The sequence below is a fragment of the Cucurbita moschata genome, unplaced genomic scaffold, assembly GCF_002738365.1.
Source record: "Cucurbita moschata cultivar Rifu unplaced genomic scaffold, Cmos_1.0 Cmo_Scf00010, whole genome shotgun sequence".
Classification (NCBI taxonomy): Eukaryota; Viridiplantae; Streptophyta; class Magnoliopsida; order Cucurbitales; family Cucurbitaceae; genus Cucurbita; species Cucurbita moschata.
Window position 1 is genome coordinate 5,534,908 of NW_019268526.1, and position 21,753 is coordinate 5,556,660.

At 36.5% G+C, this 21,753-nt stretch overlaps 5 protein-coding genes across 6 annotated transcripts; all 5 read left to right on the forward strand.

Moving 5' to 3' along the window:
• Window positions 1-161: 161 nt before the first annotated feature.
• Window positions 162-4,787, forward strand: LOC111448857. The gene is made up of 3 exons (XM_023088632.1): window positions 162-445; window positions 2,574-2,643; window positions 2,920-4,787. Exons 2-3 carry the CDS (start codon window positions 2,623-2,625, stop codon window positions 4,462-4,464), a joined length of 1,566 nt encoding a protein of 521 aa, XP_022944400.1. The 5' UTR covers window positions 162-445; window positions 2,574-2,622; the 3' UTR covers window positions 4,465-4,787.
• A 3,303-nt stretch (window positions 4,788-8,090) lies between these two features.
• On the forward strand, window positions 8,091-9,445 carry LOC111448203 (peroxidase 2-like). The gene is made up of 3 exons (XM_023087670.1): window positions 8,091-8,322; window positions 8,411-8,602; window positions 8,686-9,445. Exons 1-3 carry the CDS (start codon window positions 8,116-8,118, stop codon window positions 9,274-9,276), a joined length of 990 nt encoding a protein of 329 aa, XP_022943438.1. The 5' UTR covers window positions 8,091-8,115; the 3' UTR covers window positions 9,277-9,445.
• Window positions 9,446-11,164: 1,719 nt separating this feature from the next.
• Window positions 11,165-12,959, forward strand: LOC111449029 (peroxidase 2-like). 2 transcript variants are annotated; one of them, XR_002711521.1, is made up of 5 exons: window positions 11,165-11,600; window positions 11,696-11,884; window positions 11,983-12,145; window positions 12,219-12,737; window positions 12,771-12,959. XR_002711521.1 is itself a non-coding variant. In XM_023088853.1 (4 exons), the coding sequence occupies exons 1-4, from the start codon at window positions 11,412-11,414 to the stop codon at window positions 12,653-12,655; spliced, it is 978 nt and encodes a 325-aa protein (XP_022944621.1). In that variant the 5' UTR covers window positions 11,165-11,411; the 3' UTR covers window positions 12,656-12,959. The 2 variants fall into 2 exon arrangements, 1 of the variants encoding a protein (XP_022944621.1); XM_023088853.1 differs by having other exon boundaries at window positions 12,219-12,959.
• A 2,117-nt stretch (window positions 12,960-15,076) lies between these two features.
• On the forward strand, window positions 15,077-16,637 carry LOC111449105 (peroxidase 2-like). The gene is made up of 4 exons (XM_023088971.1): window positions 15,077-15,318; window positions 15,425-15,613; window positions 15,735-15,900; window positions 15,992-16,637. The coding sequence occupies exons 1-4, from the start codon at window positions 15,112-15,114 to the stop codon at window positions 16,429-16,431; spliced, it is 1,002 nt and encodes a 333-aa protein (XP_022944739.1). The 5' UTR covers window positions 15,077-15,111; the 3' UTR covers window positions 16,432-16,637.
• Window positions 16,638-19,048: 2,411 nt separating this feature from the next.
• Window positions 19,049-21,237, forward strand: LOC111449037 (peroxidase 2-like). The gene is made up of 4 exons (XM_023088866.1): window positions 19,049-19,446; window positions 19,546-19,734; window positions 19,968-20,133; window positions 20,679-21,237. Exons 1-4 carry the CDS (start codon window positions 19,243-19,245, stop codon window positions 21,071-21,073), a joined length of 954 nt encoding a protein of 317 aa, XP_022944634.1. The 5' UTR covers window positions 19,049-19,242; the 3' UTR covers window positions 21,074-21,237.
• Window positions 21,238-21,753: the final 516 nt, after the last annotated feature.

Consider the following 21,753-nt stretch of genomic DNA (forward strand, 5'->3'; position numbering starts at 1 on the left):
AAAATCAAAAAATTATTAATATATGATAGTGTACATATTTTTAATTTGGCATTTGACACGTAATTATTATTAATTTTTTTATATATACATACATACAGTAGTAGAAATTTTCTCAAAACTTGCTACTTTTGTTGTGGCTGGTAATTTTGACGCTGTAAACCTCGCGCCCCCAGCTGAGCCCTTTCTTCTATCTCAACCGCTACAAACCGACGATTGAGACGAAATACCAAAATTACCCCTAAAATTGCCCCTAAATTTAGTTTACACGCGCGCCCTTTCGTTGCCTAGACGCGGTCTCTCAATCTCTCTTCACCTCTCAAAATACCAAAATTGCCCCCAACTTAAGAACACAATTCTCAGCCCTAGATCGTTTCCTTCTCACAATCATCTTCAAGGACATTCCACTCCCGACGCGTTTCCGGCCACCGTTTCTTGCTGGTCCAAGGTTAGTAATCAACCAAGTTTGCTTTAACAGGTTTTCTCCTTCTTCAGTCGCTTAATATAGTTCATCTTGCATTTCTGATTGTGATTGTTTTTTGCCTGATTTTGTTTCTTATTCGGTTCTGATTTCTGGCTTATTGAACTATGTGTGGATCGACTGTGTATTTCTTTGGTACTTTTTTTCCTTTCTCCTTCTTTTTTGCTTGCCATTTTTTTTCCTTTATTCCTCTTCCGCCATTATGAGATCGATAGACTCTCTCAGTCCACTCCTAGTTACTTTCGACATCTTCCTACATAATATTCAGTTCATCGATTGATCAATTAATTAGTGGATTTTGTTCTCCCGGTCGAACTTGAATCTGCTATTTATTTCAAAGTTTATTCTAATCAGATTAGACAGAGTTTGAGAGAAACTAGTGGCAATTTAAGTTTCCAAATTCCTTTTTCAGTCCTCTTCCGATCTCAATTTGGCACAACTTTAATGTCTTTTTCTAAATCCTTCAGTGATTATGTTCCTTCTCCACACTCCTAGTGCACCGGTTTCAAGATCGTTCTATCAAATAAAACATATTTAAAACGGTGTTCTTACATTTCAGCTTTACTGCTACTTCTAATCATAGCTTTTACTCCTCCTTCACTTTTTGCCTCACAAACATAATCGCCACGAACCCTCAAATAATTACACTGTCGCTTTAAATCAAGCTCCAAAGGTTTTTTATGCTAGAAAATGTGAAGATCCCCCCAAGCTCCAAAATTTTCAGATGACCTTTTGGTTTTTGTTTCCAAAATAATCTCAGTGTAGATGTTTTGTAGTTTTCGTTTTCAAGAAAGCCACAGGTGTCGAGCATAGGATAAGAACATCTGAATAATACCTGATTGAGATCATCACCATCCAACGAACAAAGAGAGCAAACCGAAAGCATGAGATAGTTGAATGGAAGTTTCCTTTGAATAGAAGTAGACTACTGTTTATAATAATCCACAAGAGTATATTGATTCTCTTTGTACTTTTCTGCAAAAAGCTCCTTATTCAAAGGGGAAGAAGAGGGCAAGTCTCTTGATTGGGATTTCACAAATAAGCGGGAAGAATCTAGAGACCAAAATGATGTATGGTCAGTTAGTTCGGTTTATCATAAATCTCTCTCTCTCTCTCCCTCTGTCTTGAACAATATAGCTCAAACCTTCAAATGTCACTTATAAAGAGGATTTTAAAAAGTTGTGCTCTCGAATGATACAAGCAACTTGAACATGAGTTGAAGTGTTTCTCTTTTCTCAAATGAAACCAGTAACTTTCACTCGTCCAATGGATTCAATTTCTGTCAAATTATGGTTAACAATTATATTGTTTCATATTTCAAATTGTGATAAGTTGCGGAACCCACAACTTCTTTGTTGCAATTGTTTTTTTTTTTTTTTTTTTTTTTTTGAGAGAAGACTTCAGTAGCACCACTTCTTACCGAAAATAGGAAGCTAAGAAATTTTAGCTTTGTTAGTGGGTATTTGAAGAGCCAAATGTAAGTAGGTCACGCCCTGTATTTTTAACTGTCCATAGTAGATATATTTGCTCTTACATGTGATGATCAAAACGGAGTGTTTACTTCTTCGAAGTGATATTTTGGTGGCTAAACAATTGTAGCTCAAACTACACCGATCAGGTTAAAAAAATAAAATCTTCATATCAATAAAATTTTTCAAAGATTCAAGTGTTGGGAAAGCAATTTTATTTAATTCGCTACTTAGTATGCATAAGGTGGCCTTTGAAACTAGAGAGGTGCTCTAGTTCAATTGACAGGAAAACCACTTCCTAATGTGCTGATTACCAAGTGAGAGCTTAGAACAGAGGAGGTAATGGCACATGTTTTAACAATCCTCGTGTCTCCTTTGCTCTCCGTTATCTGCAAGGGTTGGAACGCTGATCCTCTCTCTAAAATCCTTTCCTTCCCCATTTCAAACCCTCGGTTAAATTTTCTCTATTTAGAACCACTACTTTGGAGTTTGTTTCTTCTATTTTGCCCTCTTGTCCTGTTTGTTACTTTTTATTTTCATTTGGTAATTTCTTTTATATTTTTGTATGTGGAGTTGTTTATGTCAATATATGGTTTAACTTTTTAATTGCCTTCTCTTGATTTCAGATTGTTCTGCTTCTTTTGATTGTATCTGAAATTGTTTACGCATTTACCCATGGGAGAGGACGATGAACAGGTACTATTTTGAGTTGTTTGTTTGATGATAAACAAATTCATGCTTTTCTCTTGAGAATTGTTTTAAGAATTATAGTTGAATGACTTGGAGTTCTAAAATCACCATTTCCAACTTGTTTTAAAATAAATCCATGATTTTTTAAGGAAAAACTAATTTAAGTCGTAGCAAATTTGAAAAGAAAAAGGAAATAAAATTTTAATAATAACTGAAACTTTTTTTTCTTAGAGAAAGTCATGCAAAACGATTTCCTAACTGCCTTGCCATTTTTTTTTACAGGATAGACCGAAGATCACAAATCTTCATTTAAGATATGATGCAGAAATGATTAGTATGAGCCATCCGCAGATGGCAAACCATCCTCACGTAATCAATCAGTCTCAAGTCATGAACCAGCCACAGGTCATTAATCAACCTCAGTTTCTGAACCAAAGCCAGCTAATGAACCATTCTCAGATAATGTCTCAGTCTCAGGCCATCAACCAGGCAAATATTTTGCCGCAGCCTCAGGCCATGCAGCAGTCCCAAATGATCATGGGTCACTCTCTGCCGCGTATGATGAGTAGCAATTATAAGGTATGGGCACACCCGCAGGCCCCTTTGGATCCTAACAAGAAGTACCGCAACTTCCCTAAGCCTAACTATGGAAATATGAAACAATCGAGGTCAGGGCGAGGCAATTGGAAGGGAAAAGGCATTAGTGACAAAAGGATAAACAATAGGAGAATAGAAAAACCTTTACCGGGTTCCATAAGTGGTCCAAATAATGCTGGAGGATATCAACCTCCAAGTCTTCAAGAGCTGCAGTCTCAAAATCGTATAAGAGCTCGAAAATTTTACTCAAAAAAGAAGTTTGGTAACAGGTTTGCACCTTATGCGCCTCGAAATACCACGTCTTTTATAATTCGTGCAAAGAAGTCTGGTGGGATCGCTTCGCTTGTGTCCCCTAGTCCTGTAACACCAACTGTGCTTCCTACTCCAATGTTCTCCCCTTCAAGGGAGGCGTTGGGTGATATGGCCAAGGAGGAATGGGGTGTTGATGGTTATGGATCAATGAAAGGGTTGATAAGGCTTCGAGGGTCTGAGAATAAGGCGGAAGTGCAGGAGGAGGAGGAAGAGGACGGTGGTGGCGGGTCGAGTGATAGTGATGTAGAGGAACATCTGGAGGTAGAACGTAGATTGGACCATGACTTGAGTCGATTTGAAATGATATACCAGAACTATGGAGTAGAGTATAATAACTGTTTGGAAAATAGGGTCGATGATCAGGATAGCCATATAGCTCAGTTGGAGGAGGAGAACTTGACACTGAAGGAGAGACTTTTTCTTATGGAGAGAGAGCTTGTTGACTTGAGGAGGAAGTTGCAACTTCTTGAAGGACAAAACCCAGCTATTGACGATGTGAATGAGGAGGTAGTGGAGAACGTATCTGAGAATGAAAGTGATGGAGGGTTGGAGATGGAGTATGTATCTGAAATTACACCAAACCAAGATGTTGATATTGATTCTAAGGAGGACGATGAAGAAGTCTTAGAGATTGAGGGTGGGGAAAAATGTGTAGGGGAAGATTTTACAAAAGGGAAAGAGGTTGATGAGAAATTGACAGTGAATGATGAAATGGTGAAGGAATCAGATGAACACCTTCCGGAAGTCAGTGTAGCAAAAGATGAAGAAATGAAGGGTGAACTTGTTTCGGGGATGGTAAATGAATGCGAGGACATGGATGAAAAATTGGCTATTACTTTGCACTCGGATTCAGGGATTGGAAACGAAACCGTGGCCAATGATGAAGAAGAGCAGAATAGATCAGAATTAGAGTTATAGATGTAAAGAAAAGGTGTGAAGAATCAACGGAGAATTCTGTGTCAGGAAATGACTGTTGTTAACTATAGGCCTACTTTGAGAGAAGTGCTTGCATAAGTGGCTAGTGTTGTGTAAATGGAAGCCACTTCCTTCGAGAGAAGTGGTTGCATAGGTGATTAATTTTTTGTAAATGTAAGCCACTCTTCCCTGAAGAGGCGTTTTCTTGGAATTCTATCGTCAGTGTTGCAGCTTCTTGTTACATATTTCTGAGTGATGTTTTCATTAGAATCTTTCTCGTTGGAAACGGCTGATGTTTCTTAATCAACTCTGCTTCTTCTTTAGTTTAACTCTCAAGGCTTTTGTGTTCGATCCTTGGTTCTGCATGCTTTATGGCCTCTCATCGACGACGGCAACAAACAAGTCCACTGTTATCGACAGAAACTCTACTGATTTATATGACAACCATTACCACAGAAACTTGCTCAACCCAAATTCAGTTCTCAAGCGATGCAGTTCAAAGCACCACAAAAGGATTCCCCCACTCAATAGTAGCAAATATTGGGCACCTACAAGTAAGATTACCCACTTTAATTTTCACTCTCCTTAAAATCAATTTACATGTTTTAAGTATATTAACCGAAGAAAAGAGGTAGAGTAAGAACAAAGTTGTATGTCATTAATAAAATAATAATAATAATTTTTAGAAAAAGGGACAATCCGCACATGTTTGATTTCAAAGGAATGAGTAATCCGAAATGTTTCATTTGTTTTAATATTTTGGCCAGCTGACATGATTCAATTACTTTAGTAGAACTGACAAACTTAGGTTAGGTATTAATGTATGGTTTTCTGCAATTTAATTCAGCCATTTTTTGTAATTATTATAAAATGAAGGAATCAAAAGTTCAGACCAACTAGGTATTTGTTTTTATTCAAGTTCGCACCAACCTTCTGCAATTTTGCTCTTTTATTTATTTAACTAAAAAATAATATATTTTAGAAAAGATTAGTATAAAATAGATATAAAATAACGATGAAGATAGAAATGATTGAGGTAATTATAGGACCAATTGCTAAACAATTGGGTGGATATCATATCATTGTCAAATGATGCATGTACACATTTCTAGGCAATTGATTCTTAATTTAGTAGAGCCAAATTAAGCATAAAACACAACAACCATTAATTTTTTAATATCATTTCAGTCTTAAAACTTTCCAATATTTTGGTCCTAATACACTCTCATTTTGAACCCATGTATATTCTAATTTTTGAACTTTTTAAAAGTAAAAATAATATTATTTTCTATCTAATATTCATTTGTTGAAGGTTGGTTTCTAAATTACGTGGCAAATCATATTCATATTTATAATTTTAGAACACACATACCCTAAAGTATAGTTGATGTCCAATAATAAAGTGTAACATTATTTAACATTACATAAAATATTTAGAAGTGTTATGTAAGACTATTAATTTATTGCTTCAAATTTTATTTAACTTAAAATGAAAAAAAATATGGTAAACACAACAAGACAAATTTATCATCCTTTTATTTCCTTATTTTCATCAATTGAACAATAATTGCCAACTATCCAAATAAATATATTTTTTTTTTTTATAGAAAATAAATGATGAAAATGAAAAATTGGTCAACAGAGGAGGACGCCCAAAATTTTGCTGTAAATAAAGAGCCTTATTATTGAGGTTGTCCGTTATAAAAACTAGGAGCGCATACGTTCGGTAGGTCAACATGAGTATTCTTCAGCGGGCGGCTAAGCAATTTCAATGGCACTGCAAGTCCCGACCCAACCCTTGACCCCACATATCGGGACGCACTCATCATCGCTTGTCCCACCGGCGACGGAAACAACCGTATCGCACTTGACGTCGCCACGCCGGACGATTTCGACAACGCATATTACACCGATTTGGTCGGCAATCGAGGTCTTCTCCAATCCGATCAAGAGCTTTTCTCCACCGAAGGGGCCGAAACCATCGCCGCCGACAACCGTTTTGCCACCAATCAGTCTGACTTCTTGGCTCAGTTCGGTGAGTCTATGATAAAGATGGGGAAGCTTGAACCCTTAATTGCACCCGCCGGAGAAATTAGGTTAAATTGTAGGTGCGCATTCTCCATCTCCATGTAAGTTTATGACATTCAAGAAGTTAGATCCGTTGGATTATGGAAGTTCCAGGCTAATTTAGGGAATGATCCTAGATTTATAAGTGAGGAATACTAACTCCATTGGTATGAGGTCTTTTGGGAAAGCCCAAACCAAAGGCATGAGAGCTTAAGCTCAAAGTGGACAATATCATATCATTGTAGAGAGTCGTGTTCGTTTAACAAGATCCACAAACGATTCATGTGTTTCAAAAATTTAAGGATATATGTATCATATACAAATCTAATCTTTGTATTGATGTATTTTTAACTAAAATTTTCATCTATTTAATTATTTATAATTAAAAATAATAATATTTTAAAAATATATCAATCAACTCCCAACTAACTATCACCTTGTTTAAACAATTCTAATATGGATAAACATTACTATAACTCTTAATATTTTTTTATATTTTAAAAATGAAGGATACTATTTATATCATGGTGATGTATTTGAATGACAATCCACATTATTATAAATAATAATTGAAAGATCAATATAAACTAAATGTTAGACTATAAATTTTGTCTAAGTCCTAATTTATTCTTATAATTTGAACTCAATTTTCAAATAAATTTAAATCATGAAATTAATAGTAAATTTGATACCTATGAAATGAAATTAAAATTACACCAAATTATGAAAGTCAAATTTGTAATCGAGATGAAATATATTAAGTTAAATTAAATTGTTTGAACATATCATATTAAAATAAATCGAAAACCAACAAACTAAAATATTTAAAAAAAAAAATTAGTGGGAAAAAGAAGCAACCTATGCACCTTCTTGGATCTTTCGTGGCAGTCTTCACCTTTCTTCCACGCTCTCCATCCAATGGTAACTTCACGTTCCAGAAAAATGTTTTAGCAATTGTGAGCTAGGAAATACGTTAAAAATATTTTTTTTTAAAAAAATAATGTTATAAGTTAAAAGCGAGTAGGCAACAACAATGACTTTAATAGCATATAATCAGAATTGAAAACTAGTTACATCACTTAATACATTTTGGGACATGATTTTAGTGACTGATTATACACGACAACACGTTTTGAACAAACATTACTGGAATATCATATACACGACACTCTTCAATTTTTATTTACAACTATCAATAACATGTCCTAGTTTATTTGAAATTCCAAAATTTTTATTTTTATAAAATATAAGCACCAAAGTCTTCTCTGGCGTGGGTGGACAAGGGTGTTTCTATAAAAAAAAAATTTTTTAAAAAATGTGTATATATAAAGTATATGAATGGTGATATGTGCACAATGTGATGTGATGGGCATAAAGTATATGAATTCAGAAATAATCTAATGGAGAGATAGATGAGTATAACCCAAATACCGAAGCCATTTAAGTTCAAAATTTGGATATTTAATACGGTATAGTTGGTTTATTATTAATCGCAACTTGCATGTATTAGAAGCTCATGGGTGTGTATAAAACCAACTTCCCATCGCACAACTTCTTCACAAACCCAAAACCCACTTCTTCTCAAGCATGGCTTCCCCTAAACTCGCACCCTTCCTTGTTGTGGCGGCTCTGATGCTACGAGCTTCTCACGCCCACCTTAGCCCTTTCTTCCACGCCAAAACATGCCCTCAGCTGCCTTTCCTTGTTCTCAACGTGGTTGCCCAAGCTCTACAAACTGACGACCGAGCAGCTGCCAAGCTCATTCGCCTCCATTTTCATGATTGCTTCGTCAATGTAATTTAATTTTACATTCCTACCTCGAATTGAATGCAGAATGCATGCATGGGATGATATATATATGGATTTGTTTGGTTGTGTGCAGGGGTGTGATGGGTCTGTGCTATTGGAGGACGTGCCGGGCGTCATCGATAGCGAATTAAACGGACCACCAAACGGTGGGATCCAAGGGCTGGACATCGTGGACAACATTAAATCAGCGGTTGAAAGCGCTTGCCCAGGCGTTGTTTCCTGCGCCGACATCTTAGCCATTTCCTCACAAATCTCTGTTTTCTTGGTAATTAATCAATACTTACCGGTGGTGTGTCTCTGTGGTTAATTAATGTTAACTTACGGCATGGTAACAATAATTGATTGCAGTCGGGAGGGCCAATTTGGGAAGTTCCACTGGGAAGAAAAGACAGCAGGATAGCCAATAGAACCGGAACCTCAAACCTTCCTGGTCCCTCCGAAACCCTAGTCGGGCTTAAACGCAAGTTTGCGGCACAGGGGCTTGATTCTACGGATCTTGTGGCTCTATCAGGAGCACACACGTTCGGGCGAGCGAGATGTTTTTTCTTCACTGGCCGCTTCGACAACTTCAACAACACCGGAAGACCCGACCCAACGCTAAACCCTGTTTACAGGGAGCAGCTTCGACGGCTCTGTACGACCCAACAAACACGAGTCAATTTCGACCCCATAACGCCAACCAAATTCGACAAAGCCTACTATACCAATCTCATAAACCTGAAGGGGCTTCTCCAAAGTGACCAAGACCTGTTCTCCACCCCCAGGGCTGATACCACGGCCATCGTAAAAGATTTCGCCGCTAACGAGCTTGCCTTCTTTACCCAATTTGTGAAATCCATGATCAAAATGGGGAATCTGAAGCCGCCCCCCGGCATCAGATCAGAAATCAGACAAAACTGTAGGAGGGTCAACCCGGTGAAGGCCTATGACATTATGTAACTTGATGTTCCTCGTCTTACATTTTGTGTGTCCCTAAGAATAAAGCTTCCACTTTGTTTTTATTTCTGTTGTCGTGTGTGTCCATACTGGAAAGTTTAGTGTTCCACCTAAGAGATTAGTGTCTCACAAAAGTATCAACACATATCTTATATGATTAATTTAGTTCCTCTATTGCCCACTCATGTATCAATTTAATTACTCTCAAATGAGATTCTACGTCGATTGGAGAGGATAACGTAACATTCTTTATAATAGGGTAGAAACCTCTCCGTAGCATACGTATTTTAAAAATTTTGAGGGAAAGCTCGAAAGGGAAAGCCAAGAGAGAACAATATCGGCTAGTGGTGAGCTTGGACTATTACAAATGGTATTAGAGCCCAGACACCGAGTAATGTGCCAGCGAAGAAATTGATCCCCAAAAGTGGGTAGACACGAGACGGTGTATCAGCAAGGACGTTGGGCCGCGAAAGGGGTAGATTGGAGGGGTCCCACATTAATTGAAGAAGGAAACAAGCGTCAGCGAGTGAGCTAGGCCCAAAGGTTTGAGAAGCGTTTTAAAAACCTTGATTGGAGATATCATATCGATTGGAGAAGTGTTTTAAAAACATTGAGAAGAAGCCCAAAAAAGAAGGTGAGCTTGGGCCTTCACCGCTAATACTCTTTTTTTTTTTTTTTTTCAGAACACATAATATATTTTAAATTAAAATATTATATATTCGAATTTATACCTTCCAAAAGCAATCTCAAATCCTTCCAGTGTCATATTATAAGTTGATTTGTTAAAATCATTCTTTAAAGGCGTGACTTAAAACCTTAAGAATAATTTAAGTGAATTTAAAGATTAAAAGTTTGAGAAATAAAAACTCTTTACGTCTTAGTTGTAATCGTAAGCAATACCATTATAGTTAAAAGGATGAGTTATGGAAAGTGATATTAATATCAAATTAAATGGGTCCGCGGCCAAATTTGAAAGGTTTGCAATTGGGTGCCCCACTCCCAACCTTACCCAACCCAACAGCCAACACAAAGCAGCCCCCCTAAGGCTTGTCTTCAATTATTGGGATGGCGATGGGTAAGGCTCAAGATCAATAAATAAATAAATAAATAAATAAATAAATAAATAAATATATAAAGAAAAGGACCCAGCGAGATTTTATTAAAATCTTACCGACGTGGTCTTTCTTTAATGAGCCTACGCTAAATGAGTGGAGGAAATAATTCAAATGAAAACTTATGATATATATTTAACCAATAATGACACTTGTGTTTTGTGTTGGAATATTAGAGACTTGATGTTAAAAGCTGGACCAAATGCAAACTTCAAATTGAAACTATATAATCGAAATTAAAATGAAGCTGAGATGATACTCAAAGTATCAACTACCAGTTTTATTTCATTATGGTTAGTTTGATTTAATGTAAAAAGCAAAAGATGAAATAAAAAATAAAGCAAACCTTTGGATTTGATGTAATGTAATTTTGTGAAAAACAAAAGCGGGATTGCAATTATTTATTATTATTTGTTGCTATTGTCGTGTTTGTCCGAAAATAAAAGATAAGACATCACCTAATTGATTGTAGTTTATATTTTAGGTTATTGACGAGGAATTGGAAGCCCAACTATTTATTGTAAATAAATACGAATAAATCCTTAGGCGGGCTTTAGTTTATGGTTCGTGTCACGTGGGTGGGGACTCCAGAATATGCTCTTTAATCCTTAGGCGGGCTTTAGTTTATGGTTCGTGTCACGTGGGTGGGGACTCCAGAATATGCTCTTTAATCCTTAGGCGGGCTTTAGTTTATGGTTCGTGTCACGTGGGTGGGGACTCCAGAATATGCTCTCTCTTCTACAAAAACTATTCCCTTTCAGAAAACAAAACAACGCATTCAAACTTGGGATGCTTCTATAATCAAAAGCATCTTCCGCTTCATTTAAGATTCTGTGATGTTGGTCATCCAGTTTCCATGCTCACTCATCCCGAATCCAAACTCCTTTTCCTTTTCCTGCTTTACTTCTGTTCATTCAAAACTATGATTAATTAACAAAGTATCTCCAATCTTTTCTATAAAACCACGCTCCATTTGTGTTACGTTTCATTACCAATCCAAACCCATCTCCTCCAAAAAACAAAAACATGGCCTTGCTTTTCTTTCTGGCTCTTTTATTTGGAGCCTCTTATGCCCAACTCACCGACAACTTCTACGACCAAACTTGTCCTCGTCTCCCTAACATTGTCCGCCAACAGGTCAAGAGGGCTATTGAAACCGACATCCGTGCCGGGGCTAAGCTTATCCGCTTCCATTTCCACGACTGCTTCGTCCAAGTACTTACTCTTACTCAAATCCTTCATTACTTTTTTTTTGTTTCCCCTTTCTAACATTTTGTCTCCGTGTTCTTACAATGGGGCTCATTTTGCAGGGCTGCGATGGCTCTGTTTTGCTAGAGGATGCTCCCGGCATCGACAGTGAACTCAACGGACTAGGAAATTTAGGAATCCAAGGACTCGAGATTGTCGACGCCATCAAAGCCGCCGTTGAAAGCGAATGTCCCGGCGTCGTATCTTGCGCCGATGTCCTAGCTCTGGCCGCTAAACAATCTGTGGACGTGGTAATAACTAATTCCCACTCCAAGCTTCAAAATTAATAAGAAAATATTGTATAAGAAAATATTGTATAAGAAAATATTGGGGTGGTTTCTGTCTTCAGCAAGGTGGGCCCAGCTGGAGAGTTTTATTCGGAAGAAGAGATAGCAGAACAGCCAATAGAACAGGGGCCGACGAACTCCCAAGCCCGTTCGAAACTCTTGAGCCACTCAAAAAGAAGTTCGAAGCCCTTGGGCTGGATTCCACCGATCTTGTTGCTCTATCTGGTAATTTTTCTGGAGCATTAGGATGAAGAACACCAATTTGGATTGATTAACGTAGTGGGGTTTGTAAATTCAGGGGCGCATACGTTCGGTCGGTCGAGATGCATGTTCTTCAGCGGGCGTTTCTCCAACTTCAATGGGACTGGGCAGCCAGATCCGACACTGGACCCAACCTACAGGCAGGAGCTGGAGAGAGCTTGTATAGATGGAGAGACGCGAGTGAATTTCGATCCAACCACACCGGACACATTTGACAAAAACTACTACACCAACCTTCAAGCCAATCGAGGGCTGCTAACGAGTGACCAAGTGCTGTTCTCCACTCCTGGCGCCGACACAATTGAAATTGTGAACCGTCTTGGGTCCCGAGAAGGAACCTTCTTTAGACAATTTCGGCTGTCCATGATAAAGATGGGAAACATTAGGCCCTTAACCGGAAACCAAGGGGAAATCAGAATAAACTGCAGGAGGGTGAATGAGTTGGGAGGTGAAGCAGGGCATGATGTTATGTAATTTTACGCCTCTTGCTTGTGTGCCACAATAAATTCAGAACTTCCATGGTTGTTTTCGAAGGTTGTGGATATAGTATTTTCCATTTCTGGAGGGAACATGTGTGGTTTTTGAAGGGTTGCATCTTTAGAGATAGGATTGGATTGGATGATTGGAGAGTATGTATCTAGTAATTTCCCAAAATATTAGTAATTATCATGTTCATCCCAGTTGGAGACCCCACCCTGGATCCAACTCTTTATAATATGCTTCACTTGTGTGTATGTGGAAGGAACGTCACAAAATGGATATTTTCTTTTGGCACCAACTATTTTTAATAATTCCACCTACTAATTGTCATATATCAATTCTCAATCACTATCTATTTATTATTTTCATTTTGTATTTAATTTGAAAACGGATAAAATAGAATATCGGATTTTGGACTTAGTTTTGATGTGCAAAAATAGAATTCTCCACCCCCACGCTTTCAATTATTTCCTCTGATTTCGCATTTTCAAACTTTTAATTTCTTTCAAACAACTTTTCTGTTTTGACTTTAACAATGTATTTCTTGGCATTTAATAATAAATGAAATTAAAGAAAAATAGTGATAATAGTAATAAAAAGGGGGAAATAATGGGGCATACACGAAGAGAATCATGCAATAATGAGAGTAAAGTAAATGATATAATTATCAAGGGAAAGCCCTTTTGAGAGCTTGCTAACTCTGCTTTCAGGCCAAGTTGGAATAAAGTTAATTATCGGACCACCTTGCTTTATTTCCCTAATCTCTTTCTTCATTATATTATTATCATATTTTAACACTTTGTTTTTTCTTTATGTTTGAATTCAACACTGTCGACCAAGAACGTGGCCGCCTGAGGATATAGAAACTTAAGACCGTTTACCTGATAATATATAATATCAATAATAAACAAATAAACAAGGATGCATCAACTAACCAATACCCCCCACGTGGTTTCATTAATTTTTCAAAAATTTGAAAATCTATCACGTCAGCTAAATTTATAATTTAACGAAAAAAAAATATAGTTTTCCTCTATTTTACCTAAATTTATAATTTCCGACAGTAAAACGTGATGGGTTATAAAAGTATTCACCAATTTGGGGACGTGGGACCCCATTGGCTACTAATATTAATATATTTTTGTTAAGAAAAAAATAATATAAATATAGAGTAGTCTCATGGCCACCACATGCATAAGAATAAAGAATTAAACTAAGTTTCCATCATTTCCGCTTCATCTACAATATTATCATACTAATTTTTCTTGATTTTATCGATTACTAAAGAATCTAAATCAATAAAAGTTAATTATTATTTTACTCTTATCCAAAAATCAAACTAGGGCTGCACAAACGTGGGCAGCTCCGTGAAGAAAAGCATATTCTAAAAAAAATATAGAGAGAGAGAGAGGAAAAAACTCTCCACATTTGAATAACTTAGTCAATATTAAGATTAGGTTGGTTAGGTCACCTACAACCCATCATATGACTCATCACATTTATTTTACTTTTTTTAATTTTATTTTAAAAAATTCAAATCCATTTATTTAATGATCTTTCTGTGTTACATTAGATTGGATCTAAAACTCAGCCACTCTGATTGGTATTTATTACTATTTCTGTAGTTGCCAGAAAATTGCCAAACCAAACTTTAATGCATTTTATTTTTAGACTTGTAAAATACGCTACTAAATTATTATTATTATTTCTTTACAGATAATTGTACACTCATTATTGTCAAACATTCCCTTTAATGGAAAAATAAATTCAATTTTTTAACTCTACACTAAACTCATGGATTCATCCAAACTAACTCTCTGGATTTCTCGATCAATTTCATATCAAATATGACTCTATAATTTATAACATAAACGTTCAATGATTTTTTAAATGAGAGTGCAACACTTGAAAAATTAAAATAATTAAGATTAAAACTGATCTCTCAATTTAATCTATTACTAGTTCATGGATATAGCAATACTCTCCTACTAAGTCTTGATCAATGGAAATTATTTACTTTTAAAAATGATTTCAAATAATCAAACAAAAACAAGTGAATTTTTTTTTTATGCAAATGATTATTATTTGGCATAATTTTTGTGTTCGTTCCTACATAATATATGACGAGGTAAGAAAACTACAAGTTTGATTTTATTTTCCATGTTATTTATTTTATTTTTCCAATTACTAATATATAACGAAACCGTAATTTCATTGTTCATGGGAAACAAACTCGGGATAATATCTAAATTTTGTAAAAAGTCAAATGATGAATATTGACAAGAATCCAGATTCATAAGGCTGAAATTTTCAATTACAGTGGCCTCCATGTAACCCATACAGTGTCAGCCGCCGCCGTGTCGTGGGCATAACACACGACCCGGGTACTCGGCTTTAGTCTATAAAAACAGCTTCCATTACCCAACCTTTTCCTCACTCCAACTTCCAAAATGGCCTCCTCCAATGCCATACCCATCTTTTTCTTGTTGGCTCTTCTCTTCGGAGCCTCCTCCGCTCAACTCTCCGAAACCTTTTACGACCGAACTTGCCCTCGCCTCCCCAACATTGTCCGCGCCGCCGTCAAGAAAGCAATCGAAACCGACATCCGTGCCGGTGCAAAGCTCATCCGCCTCCATTTCCACGATTGCTTCGTCAATGTAATCACTTTTTTTTTTTTTTCCTTTTCTTTTCTGTGTGTGTGTCTCCCTACTTAGTTATTTTTATTTTTCCTCATCTGACTTGATTTGCTGGCGGATTTTGCAGGGCTGTGATGGCTCTGTTTTGCTAGAGGATGCTCCCGGCATAGTCAGTGAGCTGAACTCCCCCGGAAATCAGGGAATTCAAGGACTCGAGATTGTCGACGCCATTAAAGCCGCCGTGGAGAGTGAATGCCCCAATACCGTTTCCTGTGCCGACATCCTAGCTCAGGCTTCTAAGGATTCTGTCGATGTGGTAATATGTTCATTCCGAGTTCAATTTCCAATACCTACATCCACTCCTTATGTTTGGGTATCTTGTTTTTTTGACCCAATAACAAAAACGGTGTCTTTTTCCCCTTTTTCCCCTTTTTCAGCAAGGAGGGCCTAGTTGGAGAGTGTTATACGGAAGACGAGACAGTAGAATAGCGAACAAAACAGGGGCCGATAGTGGCCTGGCCAGTCCCTTCGAAACTCTCGCTGAACTCAAAAAGAAATTTTGTGATGTTGGCCTCGGAACCACTGATCTCGTGGCTTTATCTGGTAATTAATTAAGTCAATCAATCCAATAATTAACCCCCTAGGCACCAACTATTTTTGAACTGATGGTAATTTTATGAATTGGTTAAATCAGGAGCGCATACGTTTGGTCGATCGAGATGCAGATTCTTCAGCCACCGATTTGCCAATTTCAACAATACCGGAAGGCCAGATCCATCACTGGACGCTAACTACAGAGGATTCCTTCAAGGGGTTTGTTCTGCAGGTCCAGACACAAGAGCAAATTTCGACCCGACAACACCGGACGTGTTCGACAAAAACTACTACACCAACCTTCAAGCAGGGAAGGGGCTTCTGCAGAGCGATCAAGAGCTGTTCTCCACTGCTGGGGCGGACACCATCGCCATTGTGAACAGCTTCGCGGCCAGAGAAGGCACCTTCTTCAAGGAGTTCCGGCAGTCCATGATCAACATGGGCAACATCAAGCCTTTGACTGGCAGCCGTGGGGAAATCAGAAAAAACTGCAGGAGGGTCAACTCCGCCACGGGTGGAGAAGGCCACGATGTTATGTAATCTCAGTTTCAGAGAACCAATTTGGCCTGTCTGCCTGGAAATGGGAAGTTGCTGACAAGAGTGAATCTTGTTATTATTGTGGAGTTGCAAAATCAAAGTATAAGCTTAGGATGTTAATTAGTTGGGTGTTTGTCAAATCTGTGTGTCCTTTTTTAGGGGGGAAAAGGTAAATAAAAAAGGCAGGGCAGGCTTGCGGTGGCTACTCATCTTCTTTTTCATTCATCATAGTCCTCCGGACGACTCTGTTTCAATTAAGCTTATGCATCATATCCAAATCCAAGGAAAATGAACCCCGCCTTTTTTTGAAAAAAAAAAAAAAAGTTCTCAAATCATAAACGAAAAAGGAAGTTCAAATAAACATCTTTTAAAACTTATAAAATTATATTATATACCTTTTATTTTGTGTTTAATTAATTAGTTGGAAAGACAAACGAAACATTTATTACGAAAATCTCTTCTTAATAGGCACGTCTTAGAACTGTCAGATTAACAACTATACGTATGAGCAAAAATTGACTTGATGACCTCAAATTATTGCAAACACAACATTTTTGACTAAATAATAGTCATACTTTATCTTCTTATACATCATTTTCTATTGGATTATATTTACATCATTTCAGAGAAAAGGCTTTGAACCCACCATTTTTTAAAAGGAAAGAAAAAAACAATTAAGATGTTTCAAATTGACGTCAAAATAAGCATAGGCTTATTTGTAAATTTTTAAATAAAAATTCTGTCGGTGCAAATATAAAACCTAAAATTTCTCCCTCCTAACAAATTCAGCCTTCTAAAAAGTTAAAAAATAAAATAGAAAAAAGTACACACGTTAAAATATATTAAAAAATAAGAATTAAACTATATCATATAGTAGGCGAATCAATTGACTAGTCTATTTAACTACTATTTATTCTAACTCGTATATAGATATAGAAAGATAAAATATACATCTCTAATCAATGTTAAGAATTGAAGTTACCTAAATCTAGTGCATACTTGATCACACTTTTACTTAATCACTATAATATTCTGTCTAATTCAATATTTTAATGCACCCATTTTATATAGTATTAGCATTAAAGATATTGATGTATTAATCTAAGTCAAATGAATAACGGAAATTACGTGACATGTTTTCAAAATATAATATCATATTATATGAGATAATTGTATAATACTAATGGTTGTCTACAAGTAAACTATATGGACTCTTAATCTTAATTACAAAAATTATTTATGTCAAATAAACTCTACTATATTAAATTAATTTCTTCGTTTTAGGAAATTGATCGTATGTTACTCGAATAAATAATTAATAATAATTTAATACAGAAAAAAAAAGGTGTTTATTAATGATAAATTGATGGTTAGTGGCAGGTAACACAAAGAGACATAATGACAGCAGCCTTTTCTTGTGGGCATTGAAGACGGGATTTGATGGATCGTTATGAAAGTGCAATCTGATCCCACCAATCACATGGGATCCAATTTAGATATAAAAGATATTTTATTCTTTGTTTTAATTTATTTATTTTTCTTCATTTTTTGTGAAAAAAAAAACATCCAATTAATTACAAGCCAAGAGAATTTGCAGATCCTTATCCTTAATCAGCTTTGTGTACTAGAAAGAAACAAAAAAAGAACAATTATTTTATAAATCCAAGAAGCAGCTGATTGAGGTACCTCCTAATCTGACCCTAACCCGAAAACCGCCTTCCAAGAACCTTACCTCACCCAAAATTAAAATATAATAATATCAATTTGATGTATTGGAATTTTAAAGGTTTAATACTCAACGACCAAAATTAAAATATAATTAAGGGAGTGGAACAAATTAAAATTGTAGCTACTTTTATAAAAACATGCAAATGCCACGTCAATCATAGTTATAGGCATGGCCTTGTTGATTTAGACACGTAATGAAAAATTATATTCAAATTGCTAATTGCAACAAAAACCTCACTTAGTAAATATATCTGATTATTAAACCCTAAACATGAAAAGTAATCAATCATAATTTCTTGACTTTTTTGTGCAATGGGACCCCCCCGTCAATCATAAACATCAATTTCTCTAAATTCATAAACATTTTATTATGGTGCTTGAATTGTATTCAAAATATTTATTGTCTTATTGCCAAGTATTTTAATAAATTATAAATATGTTTTGTGTTTCATTTACCCTAACACAAATAGATGCTTGGGGTGGAAAAATATTTGAACCTACATAAAGTATTGGGTTGGTTGATTCTAAAACATTTTCTATCCTTTTGTTAAATAATTAATAAAATTTATCAACGGAGTAGTTAAGTTTTTGTCAAATAAATAATTAAAAATTTATGAGTGAAAAGTTAGACATGAAATAAATATTTATGCCAAACAAATAAAAGCACTGAGATAAATAAATACGTATTTTAAAAAAAGGAGGCCATAAAATATAAGAAAAAGACAGAAAAGATTATTCAAATTTGTCTAAAATGTAATTGGATGTCCAGCCATCTTCAAGTCCGATTTGTTAACTACACCATTATTGTATTGTGTCCTATTATTTGCATGATAGAGAGCTTGGCTCTGGAGTATGCCTTCAAATTTGAAAAGTAAAACCCCCAATATTCTCTTTCCTCACGACCTCATTGCCCCTACCACGTAAACTCTCGCCGGTCATTTAGCCACCACCACCACCTTGTCATATTCATAATCTTCCTAAAAAAAAAAAAAAAAGGGGACCTTTTTTGATCTATAAAAGGCACGTGCTTTATGCACAATCCCTCACCAAAACCATCAAAGCTGCTTAGATCCCCAGAGAAAAAGAATGGTTTCCTTCAAAGTTGCTTTCCTTTTGTTTGTGGGGTTCATGGTCGGAGCTTCTAAAGCTCAGCTGTGCCCGACGTTCTATGACGACTCATGCCCCGACGTATCAGACATTGTGCGCGGTGTAGTGCAGCAGGCTTTGGAGACCGACGACCGAGCGGGTGCCAGACTCATTCGCCTTCACTTCCATGACTGTTTCGTTGATGTAATTTCATTTTAGTTCACTATCTTCTTCCTTTTTCCACAAAGATTGATATTGAACTAGAAAGATTTATTTAGAAGGTTGGTTGGTTACAATTTTCAGGGGTGTGATGGATCAGTTTTACTAGTGAACCAAACGGGAGTAGTGAGTGAGCTTGGCGCTCCTGGAAATGCAAATATTACAGGATTTAACATTGTTGATGACATCAAAGCTGCCCTCGAGGAGGCTTGTCCGGGTGTTGTTTCTTGTGCCGACATCTTAGCCTTAGCTTCCGTACATGCGGTTTCTTTGGTAATTATACTAAAATCTTATCTTTATTAAATTGCTATAATATAGGTAACAATTTTTACAAAAAAAAAAAAACAAATAAATATCAACAAAGCATGTAATATTTTAATAACAGATTGAGACATATGAATTAAGACATTCTTGGATCTTTTCTCTCCTTTCACTTTTTTTTTTTTTTTTTTATAAATAAAGAATGTTTCATTTTAACTCGAGATGTGAGATCTCATATGGTTCAGGTGGGAGGTCCCTTTTGGGAGGTTCAACTGGGAAGAAGAGACAGGCGAAGGGCCAACTTACAAGGCGCAATCAACGGGCTTCCAAGTCCCTTCGAAAATGTTCAAGAACTTAAAGAAAAGTTCGGCAGAGTGGGTCTTGATTCTACTGATCTTGTTGCTCTATCTGGTAATTAAGTATATTATTAGACGTTTTCAACTAAATAAACATCGCATTAAAGTTCTCTTCACCAGTTATACCATTTATATATGCAATTTACATTTAAATATTCGAAGACAAGACGCCGTTGGAGCGACGTGCATGGCTGCATTTGATTGCTCTCTCAACATGCGCTGGGGATTGTGGTGTAGTGTTTTTCAAAATCATTACGTCAACTACGGATATTTTCACGTCTTTTCCTTCCTTTTTCTGATATTTTATTCTTACTTTTTTCCAATTGAAAGTGACTCGTGTGTTTTATATTCCACCCATTCTCAAACAAAGAAATTGAAATCACCTAGATTGAATTGTATCCTATACTGCGTATTTGCTTGAATTATTATTAATTATTTGCTTCTGTTTTCACCTTATAAAATGAGATGCGACAATGATATATACCATATCTTGTTTCTCATGTCGGCCACAGTGAAGGATGTTACTTGGGGAATGATGATGACCGTAGTAATAATAACAATTTAAAGAAATAATGTTTGTGTGGATATTTGACGTGGTAGGGGCCCACACATTCGGGCGTTCGAGATGCCGATTCTTCGACAGACGTTTGAACGTTTCGAGCCCAGACAACACCCTGGACGCCTCATATGCAACCCAGCTCCGTCAAGCTTGCGCTAGCAGCAGAGACACGTTCTTGAACCTCGACCCCACCACTCCCGACGACTTCGACAACAACTACTACACCAACCTTCAGTCCAACTTCGGCCTTCTCGGCAGCGACCAGGTCCTGTTCTCCACTCCCGGCGAGGACACCGTGGACATCGTCAACATGTTCGCCGGCAGCGAGCAGCAGTTCTTCGACAGCTTCGGGCAGTCCATGATCAACATGGGAAATATCAGCCCTTTAACTGGTGACCAGGGAGAAGTTAGGTGCAACTGCAGAAGACTCAACTGAAATGAAAGCCCTTCATTACGCAGCTTCTGAGCATATACATATGAATATCCAGTTTGTGGTGGTCTTATTAATTGTCATCCTAAAAAAAGATGGGATTATTATTGCTCTATAATTTTCTTCCATAAATGTTCAATACAAGTGTCTTTCTACGTTACCTTACATTACCCACATGATTTTTTTTTCTAATTCAATTATTTCATCTAATTAAGGTTATTAGTGTCAGCTATTAAACTTGACTGACTCTAGTAGACTTAGTTTTAGGAGAATTGTTGGTAGCGTTATTAGAGTGAATTACTCACTTATGGACCAACCGTAATAAGAATGTAAAAGAATGTAAATATTTTACTTGTTTGGACGTATTTTGACCGCGGGTCATATTCGGGTTAATATTTGGATATTCTGTGGGTATCTTCAACCTAATTCTGCATTGAGAGAGGAAGAAGAAAAATGTAGAAAGCAATAATAGAAGGAAGTGGGGTCCCATACATTTATCTGTTTAGCCCACCAATCACGTGGATTACAATTCTATAAAAACTTATTGATGTAAACTGGAAAGATACTTCAATTTCGTAGTCCAAATTAGCGGTTATGAGAGTATGACTAAACTGTAAGGGACTCTTTGTTTAGAGCCATGGAAGAACATGAACCACTCCATCCAGCCTCCACCTCTGACTACTCAC